The sequence below is a fragment of the Cygnus olor genome, chromosome Z (assembly GCF_009769625.2).
Source record: "Cygnus olor isolate bCygOlo1 chromosome Z, bCygOlo1.pri.v2, whole genome shotgun sequence".
NCBI lineage: Eukaryota > Metazoa > Chordata > Aves > Anseriformes > Anatidae > Cygnus > Cygnus olor.
Genome location: NC_049198.1, coordinates 39,669,576 through 39,696,456, shown reverse-complemented (window position 1 = coordinate 39,696,456; position 26,881 = coordinate 39,669,576). Strand labels below are relative to the sequence as shown.

General features: G+C 41.3%; 1 protein-coding gene across 4 annotated transcripts; it reads right to left on the bottom strand.

The window, feature by feature from the left end:
* Window positions 1-3,161: 3,161 nt before the first annotated feature.
* GCNT1 (glucosaminyl (N-acetyl) transferase 1) lies at window positions 3,162-16,294 on the bottom strand. Of its 4 annotated transcripts, none has more exons than XM_040541588.1 (3): window positions 16,172-16,294; window positions 6,003-6,114; window positions 3,162-5,579 (listed from the first exon to the last, which is right to left on the bottom strand). In XM_040541588.1, exon 3 carries the CDS (start codon window positions 5,440-5,442, stop codon window positions 4,162-4,164), a length of 1,281 nt encoding a protein of 426 aa, XP_040397522.1. In that variant the 5' UTR covers window positions 5,443-5,579; window positions 6,003-6,114; window positions 16,172-16,294; the 3' UTR covers window positions 3,162-4,161. The 4 variants fall into 4 exon arrangements, with proteins under 4 accessions (XP_040397522.1, XP_040397524.1, XP_040397523.1 ...); XM_040541590.1 differs by lacking the exon at window positions 16,172-16,294 and adding an exon at window positions 14,606-14,952; XM_040541589.1 differs by lacking the exon at window positions 16,172-16,294 and adding an exon at window positions 13,675-14,522.
* Window positions 16,295-26,881: the final 10,587 nt, after the last annotated feature.

The window sequence follows — 26,881 nt, the reverse complement described above, 5'->3', positions numbered from 1 at the left end:
ATTAAGCTGAGGATGAATGGTATTGCCAACTCATGGAAAGCCATTTTATGTAATACTATTTCCCACATTATAACTGACTGAAGAGGTGCTTACTGTAACATTAGAACTTCTGCGTATTTTACAAGAAATCCACTAATAAAAATGTTAAGACTAAATGAAGCTATAATTAAATACAATCAAATATTGCAACAGAACTTACATTATGTTTGTTATTTTTATGGCTGCCATTCAGAGCTTGCAATAGCACTGAACCTGGAGGAAGAGATTATGTCCTTTCCAGCACAGTACTAGGATGGGAGAGAAGCCAGCCTCTTCATTCATTTTTATTTTCTAATGCATAGACATTATAGCCAGGGTGCCTATTGTTAGTTGTCGTGCCACTTAAAAATGCAGCAAGTCACAGCAATCTGTATGGCTAGCTTACTCGTAACCATAGTGTTCAGCTTGAAGGTTTCCTGTTGTTCTTTGTTGGGCTAGCTAGGAAGCAGTCAGACAGCCAAACATCCTTCCTGTCAAATCGAACGTAAAGCAGGATGGAGGTTTTAGATGAAATCTAAAATCCCAGGTTTCTGGGATAAAATCAACCGTTGAGCCCAAAGGCTGTCAGACTAGTGACTGCTAGTGACACAGGATACTTGCTTACCACAATTATTTGCTTGCATCTGTAAACCAAACAAATTGTTATTACTGGGGCCATTCAAAGTGCTTATGTGTAAGTATGTGCGGGGAGAGGGTTTGTTCCTTTTTTTAGAGCTGACCAAGAGCAGTGCCTCCAAGGCACTAAACTGTTTTGAAAAATTCTACTATGGAAAATTAAAAGACAAGTTACGGGAAGTTGAGAAGGACATGTATTTCTTCAACAACTTTTTCTCTGGATACTCATTTATTCCCAGAACTGGTTAGCTGGTCTAAGAAACTAAAACATCCTTGAAACATGGAAAAAAAGGGTTGGGGGGGGGGGGGGGGGGGGGGGGTATGGTTATTTAGCAGACAATGAAAACCAATTTCGTTCATAGCTGCCCAAAGGCTGATACTGTCACAGTTGCAAGGCCTACTGTGAGCTGGGTGGATGCAGCAGGGACTGGAGGACATAAGTACCCACGGTCACAGCCTTGATTTTAACTTCTTAGTGCCCTGTACAGCTCCAAAACCCAGCTTTAGTCCTTGTGCAGGTATCTGTGTTGCCTTCTTCCCTCAAAAGGAACCTGAAGCCGATTGGAGAAAACCTGCATTTTTCTTGCATTAAGCAGTACTATATTCAGGATCAATGGCTGGAAGTTTGATATAATCATAAAGTTTATAATTTTTAGCTATTGCTACCACTAAAGCTGATCAAGTCCAGAGTTTTCAGCACAGCATCAAGGTTAGCTGGTCGCTGCACTGTTTCGGTTGAGCTTTTTCTTTCAAGCTCACTCAAGCCAGTACCACAATTTTACTCACATCTTCTAAACATCTTGTAGAAAACTGAGATCAGTTATGAAATACCAACTGCTAATGTCAATAAGAAATACAATCTAGGTTTCATTTATACTTTGTTGGTGCCACAAAGTTGCTTGACTTTGAGATGGAGATTATTTTGGGTAAATTTCTTGGCAGGTTCAACAAAATCCGAACATAAACTAGATTGCTTTCTCTGCTCATTGTAAGTAGCTATGGTGTCTTTATGCATAGTTAAAATACTTTTAATTGATCTATTAATTTCCTTTTACATATTCATTACTTAAGAGATGATTATTCTTTTCATTAAATTCCCTTTCTATATCATTTAAAATCTACTAGACTGGGGCTTCTCTTCTACAACTGTTTTAGGGTGTTTTTTGGTTAGTTTACATTCCCCAGAAGAAAAAGAAATTCCTCTGTATTTTATGGAGAATATACACTAAACACAGAGCTCTTCTTGTATTTTTCCTCCCATACAGAGCAGACCACACCATGATTGTACACAGGGTCTCTCTTGACTCTATCTTAACAGTAACACTTGGAGTACCAAAGCAACTAGCATCTTCACCATCTACAGTAGCATTATTTTTAGCAGACAGGCATTCATGTATTATACAAACAAATAAGTACAAAGCATGCTGCAACAGGTAGGCAAAGGGGCTGATGCTGCAGCTGTCTAGACGATTTTAAGCAATTGAGTCTGTGCAGGGAACTTCATTATCACTTTTTCATCATTTTTGAACCAACAGCTGTGGTATTATAGAAGCTATTTACGTAGTTTGTCTTTAGGTAAAAATTCTTAAAAGCAAACGGTTGCCTTTCTGCTGTAACCTGACTTCCTGCCATTTCCCATTACTACCTAAATTAAGGAACCTCCTTGTTATAGCTTGTGCGAAGGTGGTAGAGCACAGTTGTCCATAAGAGCATTCTTGTAGAAAAGCCAAAGGGTGGGGAAGAAAACCTAGGGTATTTCCCTTCTCCGCTTCTGCTCCCAGGCCTTAATTACATGTTTATACACCAGGTGAGATTCTCTGAAGACTCCCTAAACAGATTTCAGGTGGTTTTGAAGGTGGGGGGTTGGCAAGAAGAGGCCCCATTTTAGATTAAATCTCTTGCGTTCTTAAAGGCTTGCATGATCCACAGTAAGCAGTTCATAACGCTCGTGTCTCATATTGGGGCAGATCTTAGAAGAAACTTATGACAATCTACCTTTGTGAGAAACTTGTACTGCCTTCACAGCAACAGTCCAAGAAACACAAATAACAGGGAAGAAAAAAAAACAGTCTATTTTGCTACTTGCTAGTGTCAATAATGAATATCAGGAGTAAGATAGGATGCATAACAAACCAGGATTACTATGAAAAAAAATAAATCATTCCTCATGCTGTCCTGATTCCTCATCACCATGCTTTTGTATTGTTTGCAGTACCTGTGCCACATTGCAGCAGCTAGATCAAGCAGGGGACTAATCTGAAACAAAATTCATCCAGATTTCCCCCTTTCTACTAAAAGATGCAAATAAGTAAGTAAGAAACAGCAGCACATGCTGAACTTAAACAAGCATGGATGGCTGAATGAATGGATGGAGGAAAGGCAAGACTTGTCTCTGCTGCAGCATCACTTGTGTATGGCAACCTACAGTAAAGTCATCTTAGGTCTTCATGGTTAGGATTTTCTGTCAGTGCCTCTTAGGACTTTAACTGTAGGAAGAGAGAGAATCATTTAGAAAAATAACTTTATTTTTGCATACTTAGTGTTAAAAGTATCTGGATTTTAAGTTGAGCCTGACAGAAAGCAGAAACCCGCAGTTCCATCAGTAACATTTGTACACTACTGCAATTCTTCTTTTAAGTTTTTGAGAAACTTAAGTCATTCTGGATTCAGAAGTAAGACTTGTGATACAGTAAGTGTAAAATTACAAGTCTAACTCTCATCAGGCACAAAAATGAAGTTTTCCTGAGATGATATAACTAGGAACTAGTAGATAAACTTCATATCACATTATCAGGGAAGGCTTAAGATTACAAAAGCAAGATTTTGCTACAAAAATAGGAATACAAGTCCTTAATACTCCATGCTGAAGATGAAGTTTCCAGGAGGATTAAGAATTACATATTGCAGAACTGCAGCAATCATATTTAAGTTAAATGATGACACTTGGCTTTGGTATATCCCCTTTTGTTTACTTTTCAAATCAGTTCCCATGTTAATTTCCTGAGATCTTCCAGCACTCAATATGAACTTTGTGCAGTCCCGCTGCTTCTTCCCCCTTTTTTCTCCTCACTTTCTTTTACAGCTAGCGTTATATTCATGGGAAAAAAAAAAAAAAAAAAATCAGAAATAACCATGAAAAAAAAATATCATTTCCAGGCCTTCAAACAAGTTGTTTAGCCAAAGGAAGCCCATTAATCACACCATAACACATATTTATATAATAAATATTTGAAATAGTTGAGCTTCCAAAATCTGCCATCTTTGATTTTGTACCCAAGTTCCAACACTCAGGGTGTAACACAAGGCATCCTCATCTTCAGAGGTATGTCTTCTCTCCAACTTGTCCATGGACCAGGCAGGGCCTTGTCACCACCATACCAATGTGGTGATAACCATCATAGCCATTATCAGCACCACCACCACCACCAGTATTGCATGTTAAAGTAGTATATTATTTGTACTGTATATTATTTGTACTTAGGTTTCATAACTGGAGAGTGCAGTATTTCAGTTCTTTTGCAGATACAAAGCTTTATGTCGTAAATATTCTTCCAAACATTTCACTGCAAAAGGGTCGACATCAGTATCAAACTTATTAGCAAAGAAGTGGTGGTTTCGCAGCATCCATTTCAGATCTCCTACCCCAAACACACAGACAGACCGAACATGAACTCCGCTGCACGGTGGGTAGGGTGCACCTTTAGACACATCTCCTTCAAAGTACTGCCATTTGACAAACCTGGCCAGTGCATTCATATCAGAAACGTCGTACTTGTCACTAGAAGAAACAGCACCGGGGACTTCAGGGATTCTCTGAATCGTTGCCCACAGGTATTCATCAGGGCTGTAAGTGTCTTTTGCCCACTCAATAAATTTGAGGATTTTGCTGCTTTCTAATATATGTTCTACAAATCTTCTGCTAACTACAAAATAGGCGCTACCAGAAAAAATTGGAGTATTGAGAGGTGGCAGTTGTTTGTCTATACCTGTGTTCTTTACCTTACCATCAATAATCTCATAGTGTTTTTTCCACCTTACTTCTTTATAAACAGGCATTTTTTCTGTCTCCAAGCTGTTTTCACCTTTAAGGGCTTTCAATTTCTCTACTATTTCCTGGTTGGTCTTTATAGGAAAGTCCATGCCACAAAGGTTTATTAGGTATTTCCAGTTTGAACTTCTTCTGTAGAGATCTTTCATGCAATTAATATCTGCCTGCACCCTGCTCCATGAAGCATATACAACACTCTCTAACTGGCTGGAAATAAAGACATTATCAAAACATGAGACTATTCCCTTCACAGCGGTAAAAAAGGATTCTGGAGACTTTCTGTCTACATGGATGCAGTAAAAATTCTGAGGAGCATAGATAGATCTTAGAAGTCTATCAAGCATCTCGATTTTGTGATAAACCACTATTGAGTAAGCAATTGGAAATTCTGCTTCTTCATTGCTGAGAGGTTCCATAATGTATTTCCTCATCTTAGTGAAAGAGGCACAGTCTGCTGTCATGTTAATATAGTCATTGGCTGTCAGTTTGGGGCGCTTCTTAAATGATATTGATAATGTCTCAAGCTTCACCTTTTGAATTTCTTCTATATCACCCTCTATTATCTTGGTGCAGTTAATATTGCCAGTAGGGTCTTCCTTAGTCAGCTCTAGATGTCTCCGATTTAAGAAGTTTGGTTTCTGGTTAACTTTCAAAACTGAAACGATTACTAAAATCAGAGTTAGACCCAAGAAAAGCCTGAAGCATGAGTTGTGGCAAAACCGTAGTTTCCTTTTCAGCATTTCAAATACCAGGTGGCTTTGTAGGGCTAAGAAAATTTGTCCTCCACTCTGCTCGTATCAGCCTCAACAACTTCAGAAAAACAGTTTGTGTTTCTCAGAAACTTGGTGCATTTGTCAGGAAGACAGAAGGAAAAATCCTAAAATGAAATAAAATATAGCTGTCATTGCAGTTACTGAAAAGTTTCTTTAAAAAATTACTGGATAATAGTGACATTGCTATTTACCGACTGAAAAAAAAAGTGAATACTTCAGACAAAAATATTCTACTGAAAATTAAAAATTAATGAATAAAATTAGTGTATTTTTTCAAGAAAAATATTGGGAGAGGAAACATAGCTTTTGTGAGCTATTTCTGATCTTTTATCAGCTGAAGGACTACGACTACAAACTCAAGTTCAGTAAGAGAGCAGAGCAGGTTCAACTGCATCTGACAAAATCAAGATAAGTCAGGTATGTTTCTGACAAGCAAGTATTTGATGTTAATTCATCTTCAGAATGTGACAAGAATGTTTTATACCCATGTTAACGGTGACATAAATTTAATTACAGTTTTAACTTACCACTCACTTCCTAGATACTATTCACAATTCATCTTCCTCCTGGGGAAGCAGTCCCTGAAGACTTCCTAGATTTTTACATGAGATGCAGTCTCTTCAACATCCTGCAGATGATCTATCAAGAAAGGGTTGATTAAAAAGGGAAAAGAAATTAGTATAGCATGGCTCCTCAGCTTGCAGAGTTCTGAAAACAGCTGTGACTGAATTGCTGAAGTACCTCTTCAAGGTAAAAAGGCAGTAGTTAGGATCCATCTCTAAAGCTGATTAGTGTTAAATCCCTACAAATGCACAAATCTAAGAGCACAGCAGTGTTGTGTTACCATCATTTAGACACACTTTTTTTTTTTTTTTTTTTTTTTTAACTATTCAGCAGTTGCTTTTTATGTGGAAACATGCTGCAAGGCAGTTGCAACCCAGATGCTACATTATTTTTGTTAGTTCTGCTTCTGTTTTTTTTTTTCCATATTCTGTTTGCAGAGTGCTGAAATGCCTTTGTTCTGTTTCAGCACTCTGTGAAGGGTTTGTCCCAAAGTCATGTGGCTGCTATAGTTCTAGCTGTTGAGAACACTGCAGCCTACAACAGGATTAAAGAACTAGATGTCTTTTTTGTACTACCTCATACATGTAAAATGATGAAGAATAGGATGTTCTTAAACAATTTACTGCTCAAGCAGTTATGCTTACAAATTTGTTATCTGAATAATTCAGCACAGATCTGAATTTCAAACCAAGCTCTAGTTGTGAAAAATAATATAATTTATAGTGAATGTCTTCCAACATTTTAATCTCTAAATTAAAAAGTCTGTGAAATATTGAAGTCTTTGAGAGACCTATAGCTCCTTTCATTTTTACTACTTTCAATAAAATTTTAGTGCTTTGAGTAACTTTTTGATTCTAAGCAATTGTTTCCCAAAATAATTGGTAAGAACATTTGTTTGAGGAAGATTGTGCTGTATTCTCCTCTGGGTTTTGCTGTTTCAGCATAAGATTTTATTTTTTTTCCCTCTTTTCTTTAAGCTACCTCAGTATCATTTTAGCTTGTAATTCTTACATTGTGGCTTTTAACTTGCAAAACCCAATATGTGTATGTGTAAGAAATTGAGATGTGGCATTGCAGAGGTTTTTGACAGCAGTGGTGCCATTGGGATGCACTTATGCTTCATGTCCACCACTACGCCCGCAGCACTGCAAATGGACCAGGGGAACTGATCCACATGGGGAAGGTGGATGGAGGGTGTAGGTCACTGCACAAACATCTAGCACATCTCTAAGGATTGGCAATATCTTAAACCAGTACCACAACAAAGTGTTTCATAATTCAGGCCACCACCATGCAAGGGCCACAAGTTATTTGTGGATAACAGTATTGTGTAAATACAATGTTTACCATGAAGGCTTTCAGAGTTATACTCATAATTACTGTATCTTGAATTTCTAACTTATCGTTGGGAGGCAGATGTGTGTTGCATGTCCGTTTTAGGTGTATACTGGAAGAAACAAAATTTAAGCTCTTAGTACGAGTAGAAGAAAAGGGGAGAGGGGAATTCCTCGGTCACCACCTTTAGATTGTGTTGTGGCATCAAATACAAAGACATAATTTAGAGCAAGTTTTAACATGCTTTACAACTTACCACACACTTCCTTACTTGACATCCTGCCAGTTCTGACTAGTCAATCTGATCCAATAAAAATAATACCCATGATATATGAAATTAATTAAAGGATAGCAGCTATGTGATAGTCTCCATAGCCTCTATCAAGTATATATTTCCATAGGGTGCAGTTTGTGATATGGGTTAACTTTAAACTACTGTTTTCTGCTTACCAACCACATCTGAACAAGGATTTTTGTAAAAGTTAAAATGTAATTCAAATGCACTTACATCTGTGAATTTTTAGCTGTCGGAAACTGGAACCCTTTCCTTTAGGGCAAGAGTTAGCATTTCTACTTTATCCTATTCTCAGTTTATATAGAAGCATGAGCATTGAGGAACAACACGCACTGTAAGAGAATTGCCACCCACTTCTTGTTCTCTGTGATGCAGGGAGCCAGAGACTTAACTTAAAGCTACCATTGAGATCTTCACTTGCTATGACCTCCAAAGAGTAAGTTTGCTAAGAAGTCCTTCTTAGTCTGCTTTTAGTGGAAGACTTAGCTGAATACAGGGTAAATAATCTGTTTCAGAAAGGTCACCTATAGCTAGCTAGTTGTTTTGAGCTCAAAATAAATAGAACTTTTATTTCCTTTATACCAAAAAGAGAAATATGTAAACATTTACAGGTTACGAGGTACTTATCTTTATGTAATTTTTCCCCACAGTCAATTCCTCTCACTGACACACCAGTTCCACTGAGCAGTCTTAATCATAAGCTGCCTTGTTTATGCTTGGAATTCCTTTCTAGAAGTACTAGGACCTGGCCATATGCCCATTCTTTGCAAACACTGACCTTCACAGAGCTAGGAAAGATTTGCTAACATTCATCTAATAATATAGCTTTTTTCTGTTTTAGAAAGTTTTATGAGCCTAGAATACTCCTAACATGGTTTCAAACAGCAAAGCTTTTGCCATCTTCTCAAGTTCTTGATAGCTTCAGTGTTACAGACACAGCTTTGTACTTGGGAGAGCAGGAAGGAGGTTTTCACAGCCGCAGACAAAAAAAAAGACTTCATGCACAGCCTTGGACTTGCTCTCAACTGAGGCTTGGTCTCAGAAGGTATGTATTTGACCCGTGTCCATCTTCTACTGCTTCCTCCTCATTACAGCTGTGTTTTTGATGCAGCAGTCATTCAAAGGGGAAACTTACAGCAGTTGCTGGTATTTGGAAGAGTTGGTAAAAAGGTTTGGTTACCTGCCTGCTTCCCTTTTTCCTGACAGAATTGTTCTTAAACGCTGTATAGAGACTATAAAGTATGACTAAACAGAAAGCACAAGGCCACTTCAACTTGATTTTTACTACAGACTACCACTGGACATTTAAATAGGCCTTTTGGGAAGGATTACTGTACCAAGTTTAAATCTCCTGTTCTAACACCTGTTCTGTGTCAGAGGCTAAATAACTTGGATCACCTGCATCTTAATTTATTCATCTATGAAGCAAGTATTCATTATCTGGCAGTTTGGGAGACGTTTTGATAAAAGTCAGATTTAATTTTCGTATTACTGTAAAGGTGCTATAAAATAGCTGGGTATTGTTAGTGTTGTGTTTACCTGGTTACTTTATAAACTTGTGTTACCCTACATGCTCAGTGGTAAATGTGACCCACATTATTGATTTGAATGAGTCAGGAAGATACAGCGTGGGTATTTGTGCTAAAGGAGTAAACTAGGAACAAAGTTCATCACGGAAAAACCGCAGCCACAGACAAGAGGGAGCAGCACCCTCCTAGCCCAGCTCAGCATGCGACTTCAGATAAGTATGGCTTCATCCATCCTTAAAAACAAACCTAAAATTCCACAAGAAATATAAGTTTTCAATAATAATAATTAAAGAAAACATCTTTTACAAGATTATAGCACAGCTCCAAGGGAGGCTGAATTTCATTTGGATGTTTTATGCAGACTGGCTGGACTAAAACAGGTAACAGCAGTACTGTTACCATCATCACAGAATGGCTTGGGTTGGAAGGGACCTTACAGACCACCCAGTTCCAACCCCCTGCCATGGGCAGGGATGCCACCCACTAGATCAGGTGTGCCAGGGCCCCATCCATTAAGGAGCATTACACTCACACCACTCAAGGGGACTTTCACGATGGTGCAGAGGAAGCACCGCGCTGCTATGCCGACCTGCCAGGAGCCCTGGCAGAGGCCAATGTGCCTGAGCCCAGCTGCACAGAGCCCACCCCTTCGGATGCAGTTCCATGGTGGGATTCGTCCGACACACGGCACGCTGCTGGTGGAAGGAGCAGTACCACTCCTGTCCCTCCCAGCCACACGTACCCAGCACCTCCTGTCAGTGTGGGAGCAGGCCTGGCCCTGGGGAAGTCCTTTGTCTGCTGGTAGGGCCCTGAGGGCCTTGATGACACCAGCCTGCTCCCACCCCAGGAACGTGTGAACCTAGGGAGGGATGGACGAGAACAGTGCCTCCTCCTTCAGCAGCAGCACGCTTGATTAAACCAACTCAAGTTTATCGTGAAACTGCATCCTTAAAGCAGGGGAGAGGGTCATCAAGTAGGAACAAAGGCAACACAGTACAATGGATCTGGACAAGGGAGTTTGGAAAAGCCTAGCTTGATGGGAAGGCTTCAGAGACCTAGCAGATCACCACGCCCTAGTCCAGCAAACTCAGCCTCCAGGTTTTAGGTTCTTGTTTGGACTGATACGGCTGAGAGTAGGAGGTGTGTCTTTTCCTAAACTAGGTTAAAAGCAAGAGCTGCCTCTAATCAGTTTTGCATCTGGGTAGTATCGTTCTCTGGGAGAATTCATTCTGCCCAAATTACAGTGCTTCAACTTCTTTCTTCCTCCTCCTTCCAACAACGGTTACACACGCTTATTAGTTCTTATGCAGAGTTAGCAACATGCAAAATGTGGGTCAGTGGAACAACCCCCCTCAAACGACCATAAGCGTAAGAATGTGTGGTTTGTGGCTTTGCTAAACATTGCATCTTCAGGACAGGCAAAAGAGGATTCCTAATTCTCCTTTGTCACAGGGACCCCTTTCTCAAAACTCAGTAAAATGCATAACCCTCATCTGTCCTGTCTAAAGTAGTTCAGAAAACAAAGTGAAACCATAGGCTAAGTATATATATATTTTTTTAAGATATTACCATATAGTTTTTTATGGTATCTTTTTTTGTTGTTATTATTTTACAAAAATCAATTAGGGTTTGCTGTGAATTGGTAAAACAGACTCATCTCGTGAAAAGATAATGTAGGGCTGGTGGCACTGGGACCAAAAAACACAAAAGGTCAAATGCCTTGTGATTTTGGCACTCCAGTCTTTGCTCACGCCAATGGAGAAACTGTTGAAGCAAGATGTAAAATGCCAGTTCAGCAATGAAACCTAAGCACCTCCAAAATACACCACGGGCCAGTATCAGCACCAGAAGCTCAGAAGTGGTTAGGCAGAAGGTAAGAAAAGACTTTGGGGTACTTGGGCAGCCTGTACATCTTGCAGAAGCGTGACAGAAAGGCAGGAAGGAGCTAAAGCCCGGCAGCACTACGGAGGCTGGCAGGAGGACAAAACCAGCTAAGAAATGTATGCGTAGTCTCCTTGGTCTTGCATGCCTGGCCACAAGGTTTCAGCGTCACTGCTCCCTGGGGCTGTCAAGCTAAGGTGCCCACAGCTCCTTCCCTTCACTTTTTCTCCTCTAAAAGAGCATCAGAGGAAGTAGATGGAGGTGTTTCCCTATACCTGTTGTAGCTTCTGTGACTTTTGGTGTATAGCTCTTGGGAAGAGATCCCAGCAGCACAAACATTAACACATGCCTCAAGTCTACATCCACAGACATGTTAGCTTTTAGTCAAAACCTTACATCACATACTTGAAACCTTTCTGGCAGTTGCAATAAAATCCCACACACACTCATGACAATTTGGGTTTTTTATTTTTATGGAAACCCATTGAAAAAATACTGAGTGGAAAATGTTGTACTGAATATACCCATTTCTGAAGCACTGGCTGGGATGGGCCACAAGACGAGTAATCCTTTTGATGGGTGGGGAGTGAGAGTCAAAACTGACTTATTTTCCCTTTTTTTTTGCCCTTGGGGCACGGGGAGGAGATATAAGAAGACTTCAGCTGGCCCTCAGAATAGCAAGTGAGCAGGTGTCGTCCCAGATTCTTGCTCTTCACTTTCCCCACTCACAAATTCCACCTGAGGTATCAAACTTTTCCTCAACACTTCAGCAGAAGGCCCTCCACTGATGGTGGATTTGCTGAAAAGTCTTTGAGTTTTCCCAGGGTATATCCAACGTGCTTCAAAGCATATGTGTCCTGCAAGCAGTTTTCACAATTGACCTGCTTCCATTCAGGCTCAGCTATGCAGAACATTAGTTCTGAGGAGGAAGTGATTTTTAAAGCCATAAACTGCTTGCATAAACACCAGCATGCATAAGCACAAGGATGGAATGCGTGGATGTGGGGTTTTCTGAAGAGATGTGCTACACTCAGCGGGGTCACATTTACTCAACATTTCCATGATATCAAGCAATACGATCTTGAAAGTAGCGATGCCTGTAACCGAATGAAAGCAGTCACGTTTGTTCCATTTGTCTTCTCTCTTACAATAACAAGCACTAGTCACAAGCAGAGTATTTGGACTACCATTAGACTGTATGGGGCTAAGACATGAATTCTGAAAGTCATGCCCAGAGCAGCAGGGTTGCATGTGGATGCTCATTGATAACACTCTGCAAGAGTGCAGGGCTTTTCCTTCAGAGATGGTTATAAAACAGGAAGAAAAGGAAACAAAAGGCATTTATTTTCTTTACAAAGAAATAACACATTTCTAGTGACTTGTTAGCTTAGAAGGCAGCTTTAAATGAAACACCACTGCTACACCTACCACTACATGGACGCTGAATGATGGGAGTGACTAGAATCAGATAGGCATTGAAAGAGTATAATTTTTGGTAGCCTTTCTATTGATTTGTCAACTACATCTTCCTCACAATAGAGTTCAAAGTCTGATTCCCACTTGCATTAAAATCCTTTCTTAAAGGTCCCACAAGAAGAGCTAAAATAGTAAGAAATTTCAACTAAGCAAAGGGAAGTCATTATTACAAAGTCTTTTAGTGACCACCGCCTACCTCAAGGAGTCTGAGACTCTTAGCACTGAAGGAAAGTTTTACCTCAAGGTAGCTGACACAGAAAGTACACTCACAAATCCCAAAGTAAACAAACAAATAAAACGCACACACACACACAAAAAAAAATGTTTAAAGTACGATTGACCGGTTTAACAGTAGAACAGTTGAGTTGCCTTGTGTTCCTCAGGTTAATCTGTATGCATTGGCTACCTTTAAGTGAAATGCATATGCATTTATTTTTTTTTCACAGTACTTTAAAGCAGGAGCTGTAATTTCCCCTGGAACTGAGCAGGCTCTGCACTCCTGCTGCCCACCTACAGTGTTTGCTAATCACTCCCTTGTGATAATGCCCGTGTTTCAGAACAGGACAAACTGGCAGGCCCCTTAGCAGGGAAGGTAATGTCACCTGTTAAACCAAACCTGAATCTAATGGGGGAGGGAAGAGGCTGTCAAACTCTTGAGTACTTTGATCCCTCTTCAAGCACAACATTTAGATTACTGGTCTGAGGAGACTTTCTTTGCCCTTTTTTGAAGGCAGTGTACGTATGCCTACAGTTATACTTCTTTAGTGACCTAAAGGACAAATAGTACCAGCAGCAACAACCTTCTCAGAAAATGCGAGATCTCTTACAGCACTAACATGGATCAGCATCATGCTCCAGTGCACAGGCTTAGCTCTATTGTGCAAGTCAATAAAACATTTTTTTCTATTTTAAATTTACAGCTTAAGAGGTACTATATGTTTTGTTGTTTTTTTCCCCCACTGTTCACTTCAAATGAGCATGAAACAAGTTTCACCTGATCTGCAAGACAATGCCACATAAAAATATAGTTCAAAAATGTAACTTTTTATTGCCTAAGATGCAGGCACTACCTAGAAAGTAGTATCCATTACAAAATGCACAAAAGGGCAAAATACATACTATAATTTAGAGTGCTTTGTCAGGATCTTATGAACCAAAGTAAGTGGAGAACTTTGGGATTACGTCAGAATTCAAACAAAGACCAGGAGGAGACTATTAGAAAAAAAATAATAATAAAAAATTAAATCTTTTCATAAGACTAGCAGTAAGTTTTCCATTGTAGCAATGAATACGGAGAGCAGGGTTTTGCTCAGCACATCACTGTGCTCTCAACACAGCAGACTGTAAATCTTCAGCATGTATGTTCCCCAGTGCATTTCACAGAAGTGTAGAAAAAGCGAACAGACTTGGCAGAGATGTTCATGTTTTTTAAGAAACTTTTGGCTTTTATAGCTCCAGGAAATAGGTATTACCCCAGACATTTCAGATTCATAGGGAAGAGATTAATGCTGATGACTGATGTTTACTGTGGTGAGAGCAGTGAAACACAGAGGTGAGGAAAAAAGTATTTCTCTTGTACACACCCACTTTCAAAAGCCTTGTTCCACTGTAACTGAGCTCCATCCTGACGTACAAATATTGTGTTATTTTTTCTCAAGAATTTTCAAGTTGAAGTGGATAGACTGAAATGCTAGTCTTGTCCCCTCTTCTCACACTGCGATTTCTGACTCCCAAGGCCTGTCATTTTTGCCAGCTCTGAGGTCACCCACCTCATATTCCATTAAAAAAGAAATTTAAAATTGCAGGCTCCAAAATGGCAATTCCCTGCTGCTACCACTCCCCCTCTTTCCCACAAAGAAGTCTACTTTTCTGAGCAACACTGAAAGGGGGCAAAGTGCCAGAGCTTCCTGTCAGGCTTCTGAGTCCTCCCACCCAACCTGGGTCACAGAAAACTATTTACAACCTTCTAAACAGCTTTGCTGTTCTGAAGAGGAGGTTTCCTCAGGGTTTTCCCAATTCTAGCGAATTTAATACAAGAAGAAAGCCATACCTCAGGTCTGCAATTCCTCAGGAGCATGGGGTGTCTGTCCCCTGCTCCCTGTTCTCACTAACAGGTTTCAGACCCATCCAACACCCTGAGCCCAGCAGCCTACTCTGGGCTGCCCAGCATCCCATGGAGGGGCCAGCCCTGCGCACACTGCCGCGGGACGGGGTGCTGAGGGAGTTGGAAAAAAATACAGCGGAGAAGGAAAGAAAGGGATGAAAAAGAACGGAGAGATGTGAACTGCACGGATTAGAGCAGAGAGGAGCAGAGCGGAGAGGAGCAGAGAGGAGTGGAGGGGAAAAAGAAAATGAATGAAAGGAAAAGGAAACAAGAAAGTAAGAGAGAGAGAGAGAAAGGAGAGTGAGGGGAGAGAGGGAGAAGGGAGAGAGAGAGAGAGAGAAAGGAGGGAGAGAAAGAGAGAAAGAGAGAAAGAGAGAAAGAGAGAAAGAGAGAAAGAGAGAAAGAGAGAAAGAGAGAAAGAGAGAAAGAGAGAAAAAGAGAGAGAAAGAAAGAGAGAAAGAGAGAAAGGAGGGAGAGAAAGGAGGGAGAGAAAGGAGGGAGAGAAAGGAGGGAGAGAAAGGAGGGAGAGAAAGGAGGGAGAGAAAGGAGGGAGAGAAAGGAGGGAGAGAGAAAGAGAGAAAGGAGGGAGAGAAAGAGAGAAAGAGAGAAAGGAGGGAGAGAAAGGAGGGAGAGAAAGAGAGAAAGAGAGAAAGAGAGAAAGAGAGAAAGAGAGAAAGAGAAAGAGAGAAAGAGAGAAAGAGAGAAAGAGAGAAAGAGAGAAAGAGAGAAAGAGAGAAAGAGAGAAAGAGAGAAAGGAGGGAGAGAAAGGAGGGAGAGAAAGGAGGGAGAGAAAGGAGGGAGAGAAAGGAGGGAGAGAAAGGAGGGAGAGAAAGGAGGGAGAGAAAGGAGGGAGAGAAAGGAGGGAGAGAAAGGAGGGAGAGAAAGGAGGGAGAGAAAGGAGGGAGAGGAGGGAGGGAGAGGAGGGAGAGAGAAAGAGAGAAAGGAGGTAGAGAAAGAGAGAAAGAGAGAAAGGAGGGAGAGAAAGGAGGGAGAGAAAGAGAGAAAGAGAGAAAGAGAGAAAGGAGGGAGAGAAAGAGAGAAAGAGAGAAAGAGAAAGAGAGAAAGAGAGAAAGAGAGAAAGAGGGGGAGAATGAAAGGAGAGAGAGAATGGGGAGAGGTGAGAGAAAGAAAGAAGGGGAGAAAGCAAGGAGAGAGAGAAACAGAGAAAAAGAAGGGGAAAGGGAAGGGGAAAGGGAAGGGGAAAGGGAAGGGGAAAGGGAAGGGGAAAGGGAAGGGGAAAGGGAAGGGGAAAGGGAAGGGGAAAGGGAAGGGGAAAGGGAAGGGGAAAGGGCACAAGCAGAGCTGAAAGAAAAGCGGGGCAGAAAGGAGAGAGGACCCGAAGCACGGGGGGACGAGGTGCGCGCAGGGCTGCGCCTCTCCTGCCCCGCAGCGCGGCACCTGCCCGTGTCCCCCCCCCACACACACACACACCACCACCACCACCACCCCGATGCTCCTTGGGGAGCAACCGAGCCCCGTCGAGGAGCGTCGCGCCCCCACCCGGGCACCCACCTGCGGGGCCGCCGCCGCCGCTCTCCCCGGCGCGGCTCGATGTGCCCGGGGCCGGCGGGGCGCCCCGCAGCCTGCAGCCGCCCCCAGCGGCCAGAGAGCCGCCACCCTGCCCTGCCCTGCCCTGCGCGGCCCCACCGCACCGGGATGACGGCCCCCGGACAGCCCGCACCGCCCCCGGCACCACCCACCGGCACGGCACGGCACGGCACGGCGCTCCCCGGCTTGCTCAGACGGTGCTGAGATGCCGCCAGCCCCCGCTTTCCGCTGCTCTTTTTAGCACCTTTATTATAATTATTATAATTATTATTATTATTATTATTATTATTATTATTATTATTATTATTATTATTATTATTATTATTATTATTATTATCATTGTTGTTGCTGTTGTTGTTGTTATTAATAATAATTTTTATTTATTTATAACAAATAAAATTGCAAACGCGCCGCTGGGAGCAGGGAGCGGGGAGCGGGGAGGGGAGTATGGTGGGGAAGGGGCAGACCCATCTGGGAGGCCGGTTCCAGAAAGTGGTGCCGTGAAACGAAGAGCATGCGTGTCTCGGCACAGCCAGAGGATGACTTTGATTTGTTCGCGCCTGAAGATAAAACGCATCCAGCAGGGTTCGGGGAGTGCCGAAATACGAAAGTGGGGTTTGGGGGCACCTCCTTGATATACCATAAGCCATGAAAGGACTTACAAAGAAAATATGAAATTCGATTCCAAAGAAATTGGAAGTTCAGAGAAATCATCTCCCTCGCTAAAAGCAACAACAAACTGAGCGCTGCATTCTGCAGCAGTTTGAGCAGTGCTCGAAGCACTGAAAAATCCCAAGAATCTGTGCGATAGGACTTGGCGGATCAAGGCATGTCTAAAAGGTCTCTCCTGCCCATTCCTCAACCCAGTAGTGAGCTCTCACTGGGGGTTCGTGCATCTGCACGATAAGCAGGATCAAGGGGCTGAAAGCTCACCAGAAAACAGAGATTTGTTTTCAAGGCTGGCACGGGCAGACAGTGGCAGGTGACCACTGAAACGGCAATGGGCTGCAGGGCCTGAAATTTGCAATTCCATGTTGTCAAGAAATTTTTTCTTATTTGCGTACCTCTTGGGTTGAGAAACTGTGTGTAACTAACTACACACAAGTTTAGCAATCCCTACCTTTTCCCAGGAGAGGTGGGGAAAAAAAAAAAAAAAAAAAAAAAAAAAAAAGACCTGTCTGTAGCTGATAGGTCTGAGCTTCTGGTAAAGCACGGTACTAAAAAGGTGCTTTTTCTGGAAACCCAGTGGTGGGTGACAGAGGCTCCCGAGGGATTGAGAAATCTGGGGGCAAGGAGACAAGGTTTCCCATTTGTTTTTCCCATGGACAGTAACGCTTTGCGGTTACGGCTAAAGACTCCCTATCTGCACTTAAATGCGTAAATTAGAATAATAAGAGAAGTCATCGGTAGAGTACATCTAAGTATTGTTCTTTTGTTAAAGTGTCTGCAAAGCACTGTAATGCTATTGCAGTGCAAGTATTTATGAAAGGGTGAATTGGGTTTACAAAAGGTAAACTTCGAGGGTAAACGTTTTCTTTCATTGTTTTTCACTTCCTCTGCCTTATTCACACAATTAGAGAAGCAAAGAAGTGTGTTGGACCAAAATAAACAAAGCACCAGAGATTGTGTATTTTGCTGCAGAAACAGAAGTTTCCCTCTACAAACTACTTCCAATGGAAGGGAGGGATGAGGAAAAAAGCATTAAATCTTTACTGAAAGTAGTTATTTCAGACAAATAGATGAAGTTCAGAAATCTGTTATTCTCTGACTTTTGCACAGGTAGATAGTATAGTTCCTGGTAGATGGACATTAGAGAGGCTAATCCTTTGCCATGGTGGCAATAAATAAATAAATAAATAAATAAATAAACAATCATAATTTTCTTATTGCAGCTTCATGCAATTTCAGTGAGTGCATTTCGGTTATGGTACATTTACGTGTATAGTCTTTGTCAACAGATCCTGAAAGAAAATGGGCAAGGTGGGTTTCCACCTGGTTTTTGCTCTTCTTCCTCTTTTGTTCCATAGCCAGGCATTGGAACGGGTTGCCCAGGGAGGTGGTGGCGTCACTGTCCCTGGGGGTGTTTGAGGAAAGGTTGGATGTGGTAATTAGGGACTTGGTTTAGTAGGCAATATTGACGGCAGGGGGATGGTTGGACCAGATGATCTTGGAGATCTTTTCCAACCTTAATGATTCTATGATTCTAACCTTGAAGCTGGAATGCTTAGATGACGGTGCACAAGTTGACCTCCCTGCTGTGGGATAGACTGGTGAGAGATGTGATGCTGTGGCAGCTGTGGAACAAAGAAAAAAAGAAGATAGAGATTTAATTCAAAATTTTGGAAGTACTGATAAAGGAAGCCAATGAAACAATTGGAGGAGTTAAAAAAATATATGAAGAAAAAAGTGAAAAAAAAGCAAAGTCACATGTGGGAAATTTTAAATATATCATTGATTTTGTTGTAGATCTCGACTCAGTTGCATGAAATCCATCTGGGTGAATATTTGATAGCCATGGTAATACTGGCAATCTAGTGAGAAAAAGGCATATAAACAACATACTTAAGATTAAGTTTGAAGGACAGAGTTTTCTGTGCATTGCTACACTTACATAATTATGGTTCAGGAGAATAGAGCTTAAATATATCTCTGCTAGGAGGACGTCTCATAGGTATGCATGCTCTAAATTGATACTAGTATCTCATTTGTCATTTGACAGCTGCCTCCAGGCTTTTAGACTTTTTCTTGGAAAATATAAAGAATATACAATGTTTTAAAAGCTTTGTGGGTTTGTTTGTTTGTTTGTTTGTTTGTTTTTTTTAATGCTCTATCAAAAGTTTGAGATGCAAATAATTTTTTTAACCTAATGGTTACTGCTTATTCTTGTACCTTTTGAAATTTACTAACTTTAAGGAAATAAAAGTTCCTGGTTTTAAAAAGCCAGATGTCCATCTAGCATTTTGTAATGTTCATAGCTTCTCTGCTAACCTTTAAAAAAGATCACTTCTCTGAATATCACTGTTTCTTGTGATAGTTCAGATCAATAACTATGAAGATGTTAGATCCTAATATCTAATGCCAAGAAGGTAGAAGTTCTTAACCTCATTATTGAATCCTGCTTTAAAGGACTTCCTCTTTAGTATCTTTATTGATGACTTTGATGAGGGAATTGAGTGCACGCTCAGTAAGTTTGCAGACATCAAACTGGGGGGAAGTGTCGATATGTCGGAGGGTAGGAAGGCTGTGCAGAGGGACCTGGACAGGATGGGTCGATGGGCAGAGGCCAATGGGATGAGGTTCAACATGGCTAAGTGCCGGGTCCTGCACTTTGGTCACAACAACCCCGTGCAGTGCTACAGGCTTGGGGCAGAGTGGCTGGAAAGCTGTGCAGATCTGGGGGTGCTGATTGACGCTCACCTGAACATGAGCCAGCAGTGTGCCCAGGTGGCCAAGAAGGCCAATGGCATCCTGGCTTGTATCAGGAATAGTGCAGCCAGCAGGACCAGGGAGGTCCTTGTACTCTGCTCTGGTGAGGCCAAACCTCAAGTACTGTGTTCAGCTTTGGAGCCCTCGCTACAAGAAGGACATCGAAGCCCTGGAGCGTGCCCAGAGAAGGGCTATGAAGCTGGTGAAGGGCCTGGAACACAAGTCCTGTGAGAAGCAGCTGAGGGAACTGGGGTTGTTTGGTCTGGAGAAAAGGAGGCTCAGGGGAGACTTTATTGCTTTCTACAGCTACCTGAAAGGAAGTTGTGGGGAGCTGGGGGTCGGCCTCTTCTCACAGATAACTAATGATAGGATTACAGTGGTCTTAAATTGCTCCAGGGGAGGTTTAGGTTGGAAATTATGAGATATTTATTCTCAGAAGGAGCAGTCAGGCATTGGAACGGGTTCCCCAGGGAGGCGGTAGAGTCACAGTCCCTGGGGGTGTTGGACATGGTGCTTAGGGACATGGTTTAGTGGGTGATATTGGTGGTAGGATGATGGTTGGACCAGATAATCTTGGAGGTCTTTTCCAACCTCAGTGATTCTATGATTTTATGAAGACCGTGACTTTGCTGCATTAACATTCAGTAAGGAAAGAGTTGCTACAGTCCAGAAATTTGCATATTTTTTTTTCTGTTGTCATCACCAGTAGCACCTCTGTTGTAAAATTTTGAGACAGTAGATGTTCTTGCCTAGATTCTCTATGCTGCTTGTTTTGTGCCTGAGCAGGGGAAAAATAACCTAATTTTTAATTTACAGGTGAAATCTTGAAAACTGAGACTTAGCATAAGTCACAGGAAGGGTACAAGCACTGTGTTGGGGATAAAAGGTCTGAAGAAGATGACTATATCTGCCCAAACCACTTTAACACAAAATGCTATGTGACAGAAGGAGGACTTCCACCTTCCATGCCCTTTAAGAAAATCTGAAGTGCATTGTAGTGTATTTCGCTTTGGAACAAAGTGTCTTCTGAAATGGATGAGTGCTTGTTTACAGGTAAAAGGGCGGCTCACGGATAGAGCTAAGAAGGGAAGGTCATGTTTTCTTCTTCAGAATATCTGTAATACACATTAGAAATAACCTTTCATTTTACTTATTATGTGTTTTAAAATTGTTATACTTTCGAGAGGCTTTTTTTTTTCAGGTGAGTTTAAAATAAGTTTGAGTAAACCATGCCTGTACTGCATGGTCAAGGTCCTCGTGGGACAAACTTCTTCCAAGAAATGGGCTGGCACTTAGCACTAATTACAGAATAAAAAATAGGCATGGAGTGAATTGCAGCTTTGAAATGCTGAACTTGACTATAAAACATACACTGGGTAAATTAGGGGCCTCTCCTTGCACTGCTATGGTGGTACAACAAAACGGTGCCTCTCATTGTACCATCTTGGCTGGATGCCAGCCCCACCCAGCCGCTTTCTCACTCCCCCTCCTCAAAAACACAGAGGGAGAAAACACAACAAAAAGGCTTGGGGGTTGAGATAAAGACACGGAGATCACGTAACAGTTACTACCACAGACAAAAGATACTCAAACAGAAGAAAAATAATTTAATTTGTTGCCTGTTAAAGTTGAAAAAGTAGGGTGGTGAGAAACAAAATGAAAACTAAAAGCACCTTCCCCCTGCCTCCTACTCCCGACCCCTTCTTCTCAGGTGTAGTTCCTTCATTCCTGACTCCTCATCCTCCCATCTCAAGTGGTGTAGGGGGATGGAGAAGGGGGCTGGGGTCAGTTCATATCAGCTCCTCTCTGCTGCTCCTTCTCAAGCTTTTCCCTTTCTACAGCATGGGGTCCTTCTCACGGGATACAGTCCTTCAAGAACTGTTCCCACATGGCTCCGTACCACGGGGTCCATCCCCCAGGAGCAAACTGCTCCAGCACGGGTCCCCCACGAGTGGGCGGCAGCTCCCCCCAGAGCCCCTGCTCCTGCGGGGGCTCCTCTCCACGGGCTGCAGCTCCGGCCCGGGGCCTGCTCCTGCGGGGGCTCTCCATGGGCCGCAGCCTCCTCCAGGCCACATCCACCTGCTCCACCTGGGGCTCCTCCACCCATGGGCTGCAGCGTGGAGATCTGCTCCATGTGGGACCCGTGGGCTGCAGGGGGACAGCCTGCTCCACCAGGGGCCTCTCCCTTCACAGGCCGCAGAGGAACTGCTGCTGTGTGCCTGGAGCACCTCCTGCCCTCCTGCTGCACTGACCTTGGGGGCTGCAGGGCTGCTTTTCTCACACACTGCTACGTATTTTACCCTTTCTTAAATATGTTTTCACAGAGGTCCCATTGTAGCTGTTAGGCTGTGCTTTACACAGCAGTGGGTCTGCCATGGAGTAGGCTCTACAGCATGGGGCAATGACTGGACTCTTCTCACAGAAGCCTCTCCTGCTGTCCCCCCACCGAAAGGTTGCCCAGAAAACCCAGTACAACCGTTTGGATTATTTGTTGTTGCCTTGATCTAGTCAGAAAGCACAGCTTGATGATTGCACTTGAGAGGTGAGAAGCAGGCCTGGCAATAATGTTTCTGCTGGGGAAATGAATGACTCCATTTGCTGGTTTCTAGGTGTGGTGAAAGATGAGTCTGCTGTGGCCTTGCAAAGCCTGTGTTTTAGTCAAGCTCCTTCTAAGACATTAAAAAATTATACAAACTTCAACCTTTTCCAAATTTTATTTATGAAAATTGTCACTTGTCCTAGAAAATCCTCTCTCCCAAATTTAAAACAAAAACAGAAACACAACAAAAAGAACCACAATATTTTGTATATAAAACAGATACATACACACAAATATATATACACATATCTATACGTATTCATCAGGAATTCTAAACTAGCGTGTGAATTCACTTCCTCTCTTCTCTACAATTTTGTAACATATCATGAACTTCAGAGCCCCATATCATAGTAGCTTTGAGGTGATCTAAGAGCACACTTCAAAAGACTGTAGACTGTGTAGCTGCAATGCGCTGCTCAAGCCTTTCCTTAGATTTTCTATCATCTATTAGCTACTTCACAGCCCATTTTTTTCATTTAAGTTCCAGTAGTCTCATTTCTCCTTCCTGTCTTTGTTGAAGGTAGTCTGTTGCTGTAGCTGAGAGGAACAACTCCACAATAAATTGTTTTATAGACTCTTTTGCTTGTGTTTTGCTAGATAAACATGTATTTCCTTTCTACTATAAATGGCTAGCTCATAATCCTATATCACGCGAGTAGCATCTATGATTTATATTTTTACAATGACGCTGTTTTACTATCAGTTGTTGCATAAACTGACAGTCTAGTACTAAGCTTCCTATTTGCATTTTGCTGAAGTTGCAGACTTCAGGGTTATTGGTATAACACATCTAGCTAACATGATTTCATGCTATAGTCTCTGGTACTGCTACTTTTAGAAGTGATGTGGAAAAAAAACTCAGTATCAACACTTTTTTTCCCAACATATCCAAACAAATTAATGCCATTTCAGGATGATGAATCTGAAGTTCCTTCAGGTATTATTTATATGTACAGCATTAGACTCTTCCCTTTACTTTGTTCTTTATCATCAAGACCTCAACATGTACTCATAATTTCCCCATGTTACTTTTTTTTTTTATTTTATGACATTTTGTCTAATTTCTGTAAAATCAGCACTTTCCTTATTTCTGAATTTTCACCCAGTTATGGTTTGGCTGCTCATTATCTATTGTTGTGGGTTCCTTTTTCTATAGTAGCATGGCTCTGTTAGCTGGGATCAGCTGAATGTTGTTTGAGACGTCAGCTGTTTTTTACCAAACTTGTTCTGCTGGAAACAGAATGTCCCACTCTGTCCCCTTGGGTAGTCAGTCCCGTGCACCACCTTCATAAATGTACCCTGTATGTGGCTGCTGAGAAAATGCCAAAGTATGGGATCTGAACACAGGATCCTGTCCTGTGATTTTCTTTCACTCCTCAGGGAGTTCTGTTCTATTATGTCAGCTGTGAAAAAAATGTGTAGGCTGACATTTTCCGGTAATGGACTAGGTGCTCCATTCCCTAAGAAAATTATTATGTGTGTATTTCCAAGATTGTATTTAACTTGTATATTTAGTGCACATGAACATTTAACAGTGTAAGGTCTGATTATTACCTGGTTGTGGCTTTACTGTAAGCTTGGATGTCACATAATCATATGAACTGGATGCTACTTTATTGTACGCTTTATATAGACTTTCACAGTGTCTATTTCAAACTCATTCCACTGAATTTTGCAGACATGTTTTCAAATCTGTCTTGTTTCTTATGTCCCTAAGAGTTCGTGGTTTGGTCATGTAGCCCATTATTGTTCTGCCCCAGAGGGTAAATGTGGGGTCCTAATTACAGGCTGGTCTGGCTGGTCTATTTACATTCTGCAACTCATCATCCTTTTTTTTTTTTTTCTTTTTTTTTTTCTATGTTTAAATAGAAGTTGGAGTTGGACTCAGTGATCCTTGTGGGTCCCTTCCAACTCAGGATATTCTATGATATTCTAAATCTGGTTTATACATAAATATTTTATTCAGGTTTCAATGTCTCATATCTGTCACAGACAGATGTTGAATGTGAAGTTCCTTAAGACTTTAAGACTGAAAATTAAATGTCTTGTAAGAATTTCCCGAGTTTCCTCTTCATACCTAATTTATGCCTTTTAACAGTTTCATTCTTTCTAGGTTAAGAACAGCTAGTACCTTTCCTTAGTATTGTTTGATAAACATAGAGTTTCACTCTAGTTCACTTATGTACAATTACACACTATGATTAAAGTATCCAGAAAGAGGAAAAAACAACTTACTTCTCATATTTGCTCCATTGATCTTTACTATAGGGCAAAATTCCTGCTGGATTCCTTCAGATTTTTTGCATCGGTCTTCCTTTTCCTAAGCCCAGTCTTACCATGTAGTGTTCACAAGTGATGGTATTTTGTGGCAGAGACAAGTATTAAAAAAAAAAAAAAAAAAAGTATTTACCTCTTGATAATGAGTTACAAGTAGGAAGCTTGTGAGAGAAAGGATTTTATTTCTCGCTCTCAGTGCTCTAGTAAGACCTCAGGATTAGCTCTGTTCATGTAAAGTATTTTCAGCCCCCAGAAGACTGAAAACTTGGAAGAATACCATACTTTTTTCCTCTCTAGAAGTCCAGAAGGACCTTATGCTTCTGGTTACCTCCTGAAACAGTGAAACAAATTTACAAAAGAAAGATGCCTGTGAAAATATAAAAACAAACACACAAGACTTCTTTCCAGGTAAAAAAAAATCGGTGTTTGCACTGTAATGTAAAAAAAGTTTATTAGTGAAAGTTAATTATATGTCAGAAAGTAATATTCTGATTTATGTTTTTTTATCCCAGCTTGCTGGAACATGCCTAAAAGCCATCTCTGTAACTTTGCAAGGAAGTGGGATTGCTGCCATCCTGAAGAAAAACAGTGTTCCCTCCAACATATGAAGATCTGAATTACATTCTCAGAAAGACTCCATTGTCCTGTTCAAAAGCTTCCGTGCTGAAATATTTTCATTTAATACATATGTTTGACATTCTGTTTACTCTTAAATTTGTTTGATTGGTGATTTGGCAACTCTTTGTTTTGTACTATAGTGTTCACCGCAAGGGCTTAAGCTGGCACTGAATATTAATGGACTTTGTTTTAATTTACCAAGAAATCGTCCAGTAGTCAGAGACAGCACATTGTTCTCCATGTTGTCTAAATTAAGGAAAATGAAGATCATAAGCAAGTGTGATAAAAAAATTGACTGTAAGTCAAAAACCTCTGTTCAGGTAGACACCAACAAGCTGTAATGATACAAGTTGATACAGCAGAGCAAATCATACAAGCAAATCACTATTCTTTGACTATTGTGAAGTGAAAAAGCTGCTGTTTGAGGAGACCTGTAGCCTTTAATTTTAAACCACCAAGCCAGAAAATGAATGACAAACAAAAGTTGTGCTAGTCAGAAAAAAATCCACTTCTTAAGTGGATATGAAGAAGCTTATATAATAATGCAGCTTGAAGCCATGCCTTGGCAAGAATGTCTTTGTAATATAAACTAAGCAGAACAATTACCTGATATGCAGATTTTCTGATATCTGTAGTTTCTGAACAAAATAAAGAGGGCATATATTTCTTCAGTGAATTGCTCTGAGGTTTACTGATGAAAAGTTCCGCATAGCTGTTAGAGTGGGTCCAGAGGAGGGCCACAAAGATGATCAGATGTCAAGAGCACCTCTCCTATGAAAAAAGGCTGAGAGAGCTGGAAATGATCAGCCTGAAAAAAGAGAAGGCTCAGGGGAGACCTCACTGCAGCTTTTCAGTACTTAGAGGGGGCTTATAAAAAAAAAAAAGAGAACAACTTTTTAGTTGGGCAGACAATGATAGGACAAGGGAGGATGGTTTTAAACTAAAAGAGGGGAGATTTAGATTAGATATTACGAGGAAATTCTTCAGAGGGTGGTGAGGCACTGAAACAGGTTACCCAGGGAAGCTGTGGATGCCCCATCCCTGGAGGCGTTCAAGGCCCGGCTGGATGGGGCTTTGAGCAACCTGATCTAAGGGATGGCATCCCTGCCCATGGCAGGGGAATTGGAACTGGATGATCTTTAAGGTCCCTTCCAACCCAAACCATTCTATGATATTCTATGATATTGCAACGCATCGATTGTTAACATGACTGTCCAAACCTATCACAACCTTTACTACTTGCAGCCACCTTCTTAAGGTATGTTGGAGGCAGCTTATGCCCTGAGCCCAAAACACGTAAAAGTTCACTTAGAGCTCAGAGTGAAGTCCAGTTCCAATAGTGTTGTTTCTTTGGCATTATGCTGCAAATTTCTGTACAGAAGAGTTTAAGTATTGACAGCATATTCTGGGAAACTGACTTGGTGTTCTTACATGAATAAGGAGTAAACCATATGTCTTTCATCTTGTTTCTCTTCTCTCCTAGAAATGCTTGGAAACAGCTAGTTCAAAACAAAGCCAAAACCAACCAACCAACCAAATAAACAAATGAATAAACAAGAACAACAACAACAACAACAAAAAATCACCTCAGTCCTGTCACAGCAAAATATTGTATTGCACATTCAACTTGTGAAGAAGGGTGAAATGAAGTGATACATGTTAACCAGATTGATTAATGCTGAACCTACTAAATTCTGGTGAGGAAGCAAGATCACATTAGAGAATCTTTTAACTTTTTGTATCACACACAATTC

Bases quoted from the DNA above. Each gene is read 5' to 3' on its own strand.
- GCNT1 (XM_040541588.1), bottom strand. From the start codon at position 5,442: ATGCTGAAAAGGAAACTACGGTTTTGCCACAACTCATGCTTCAGGCTT.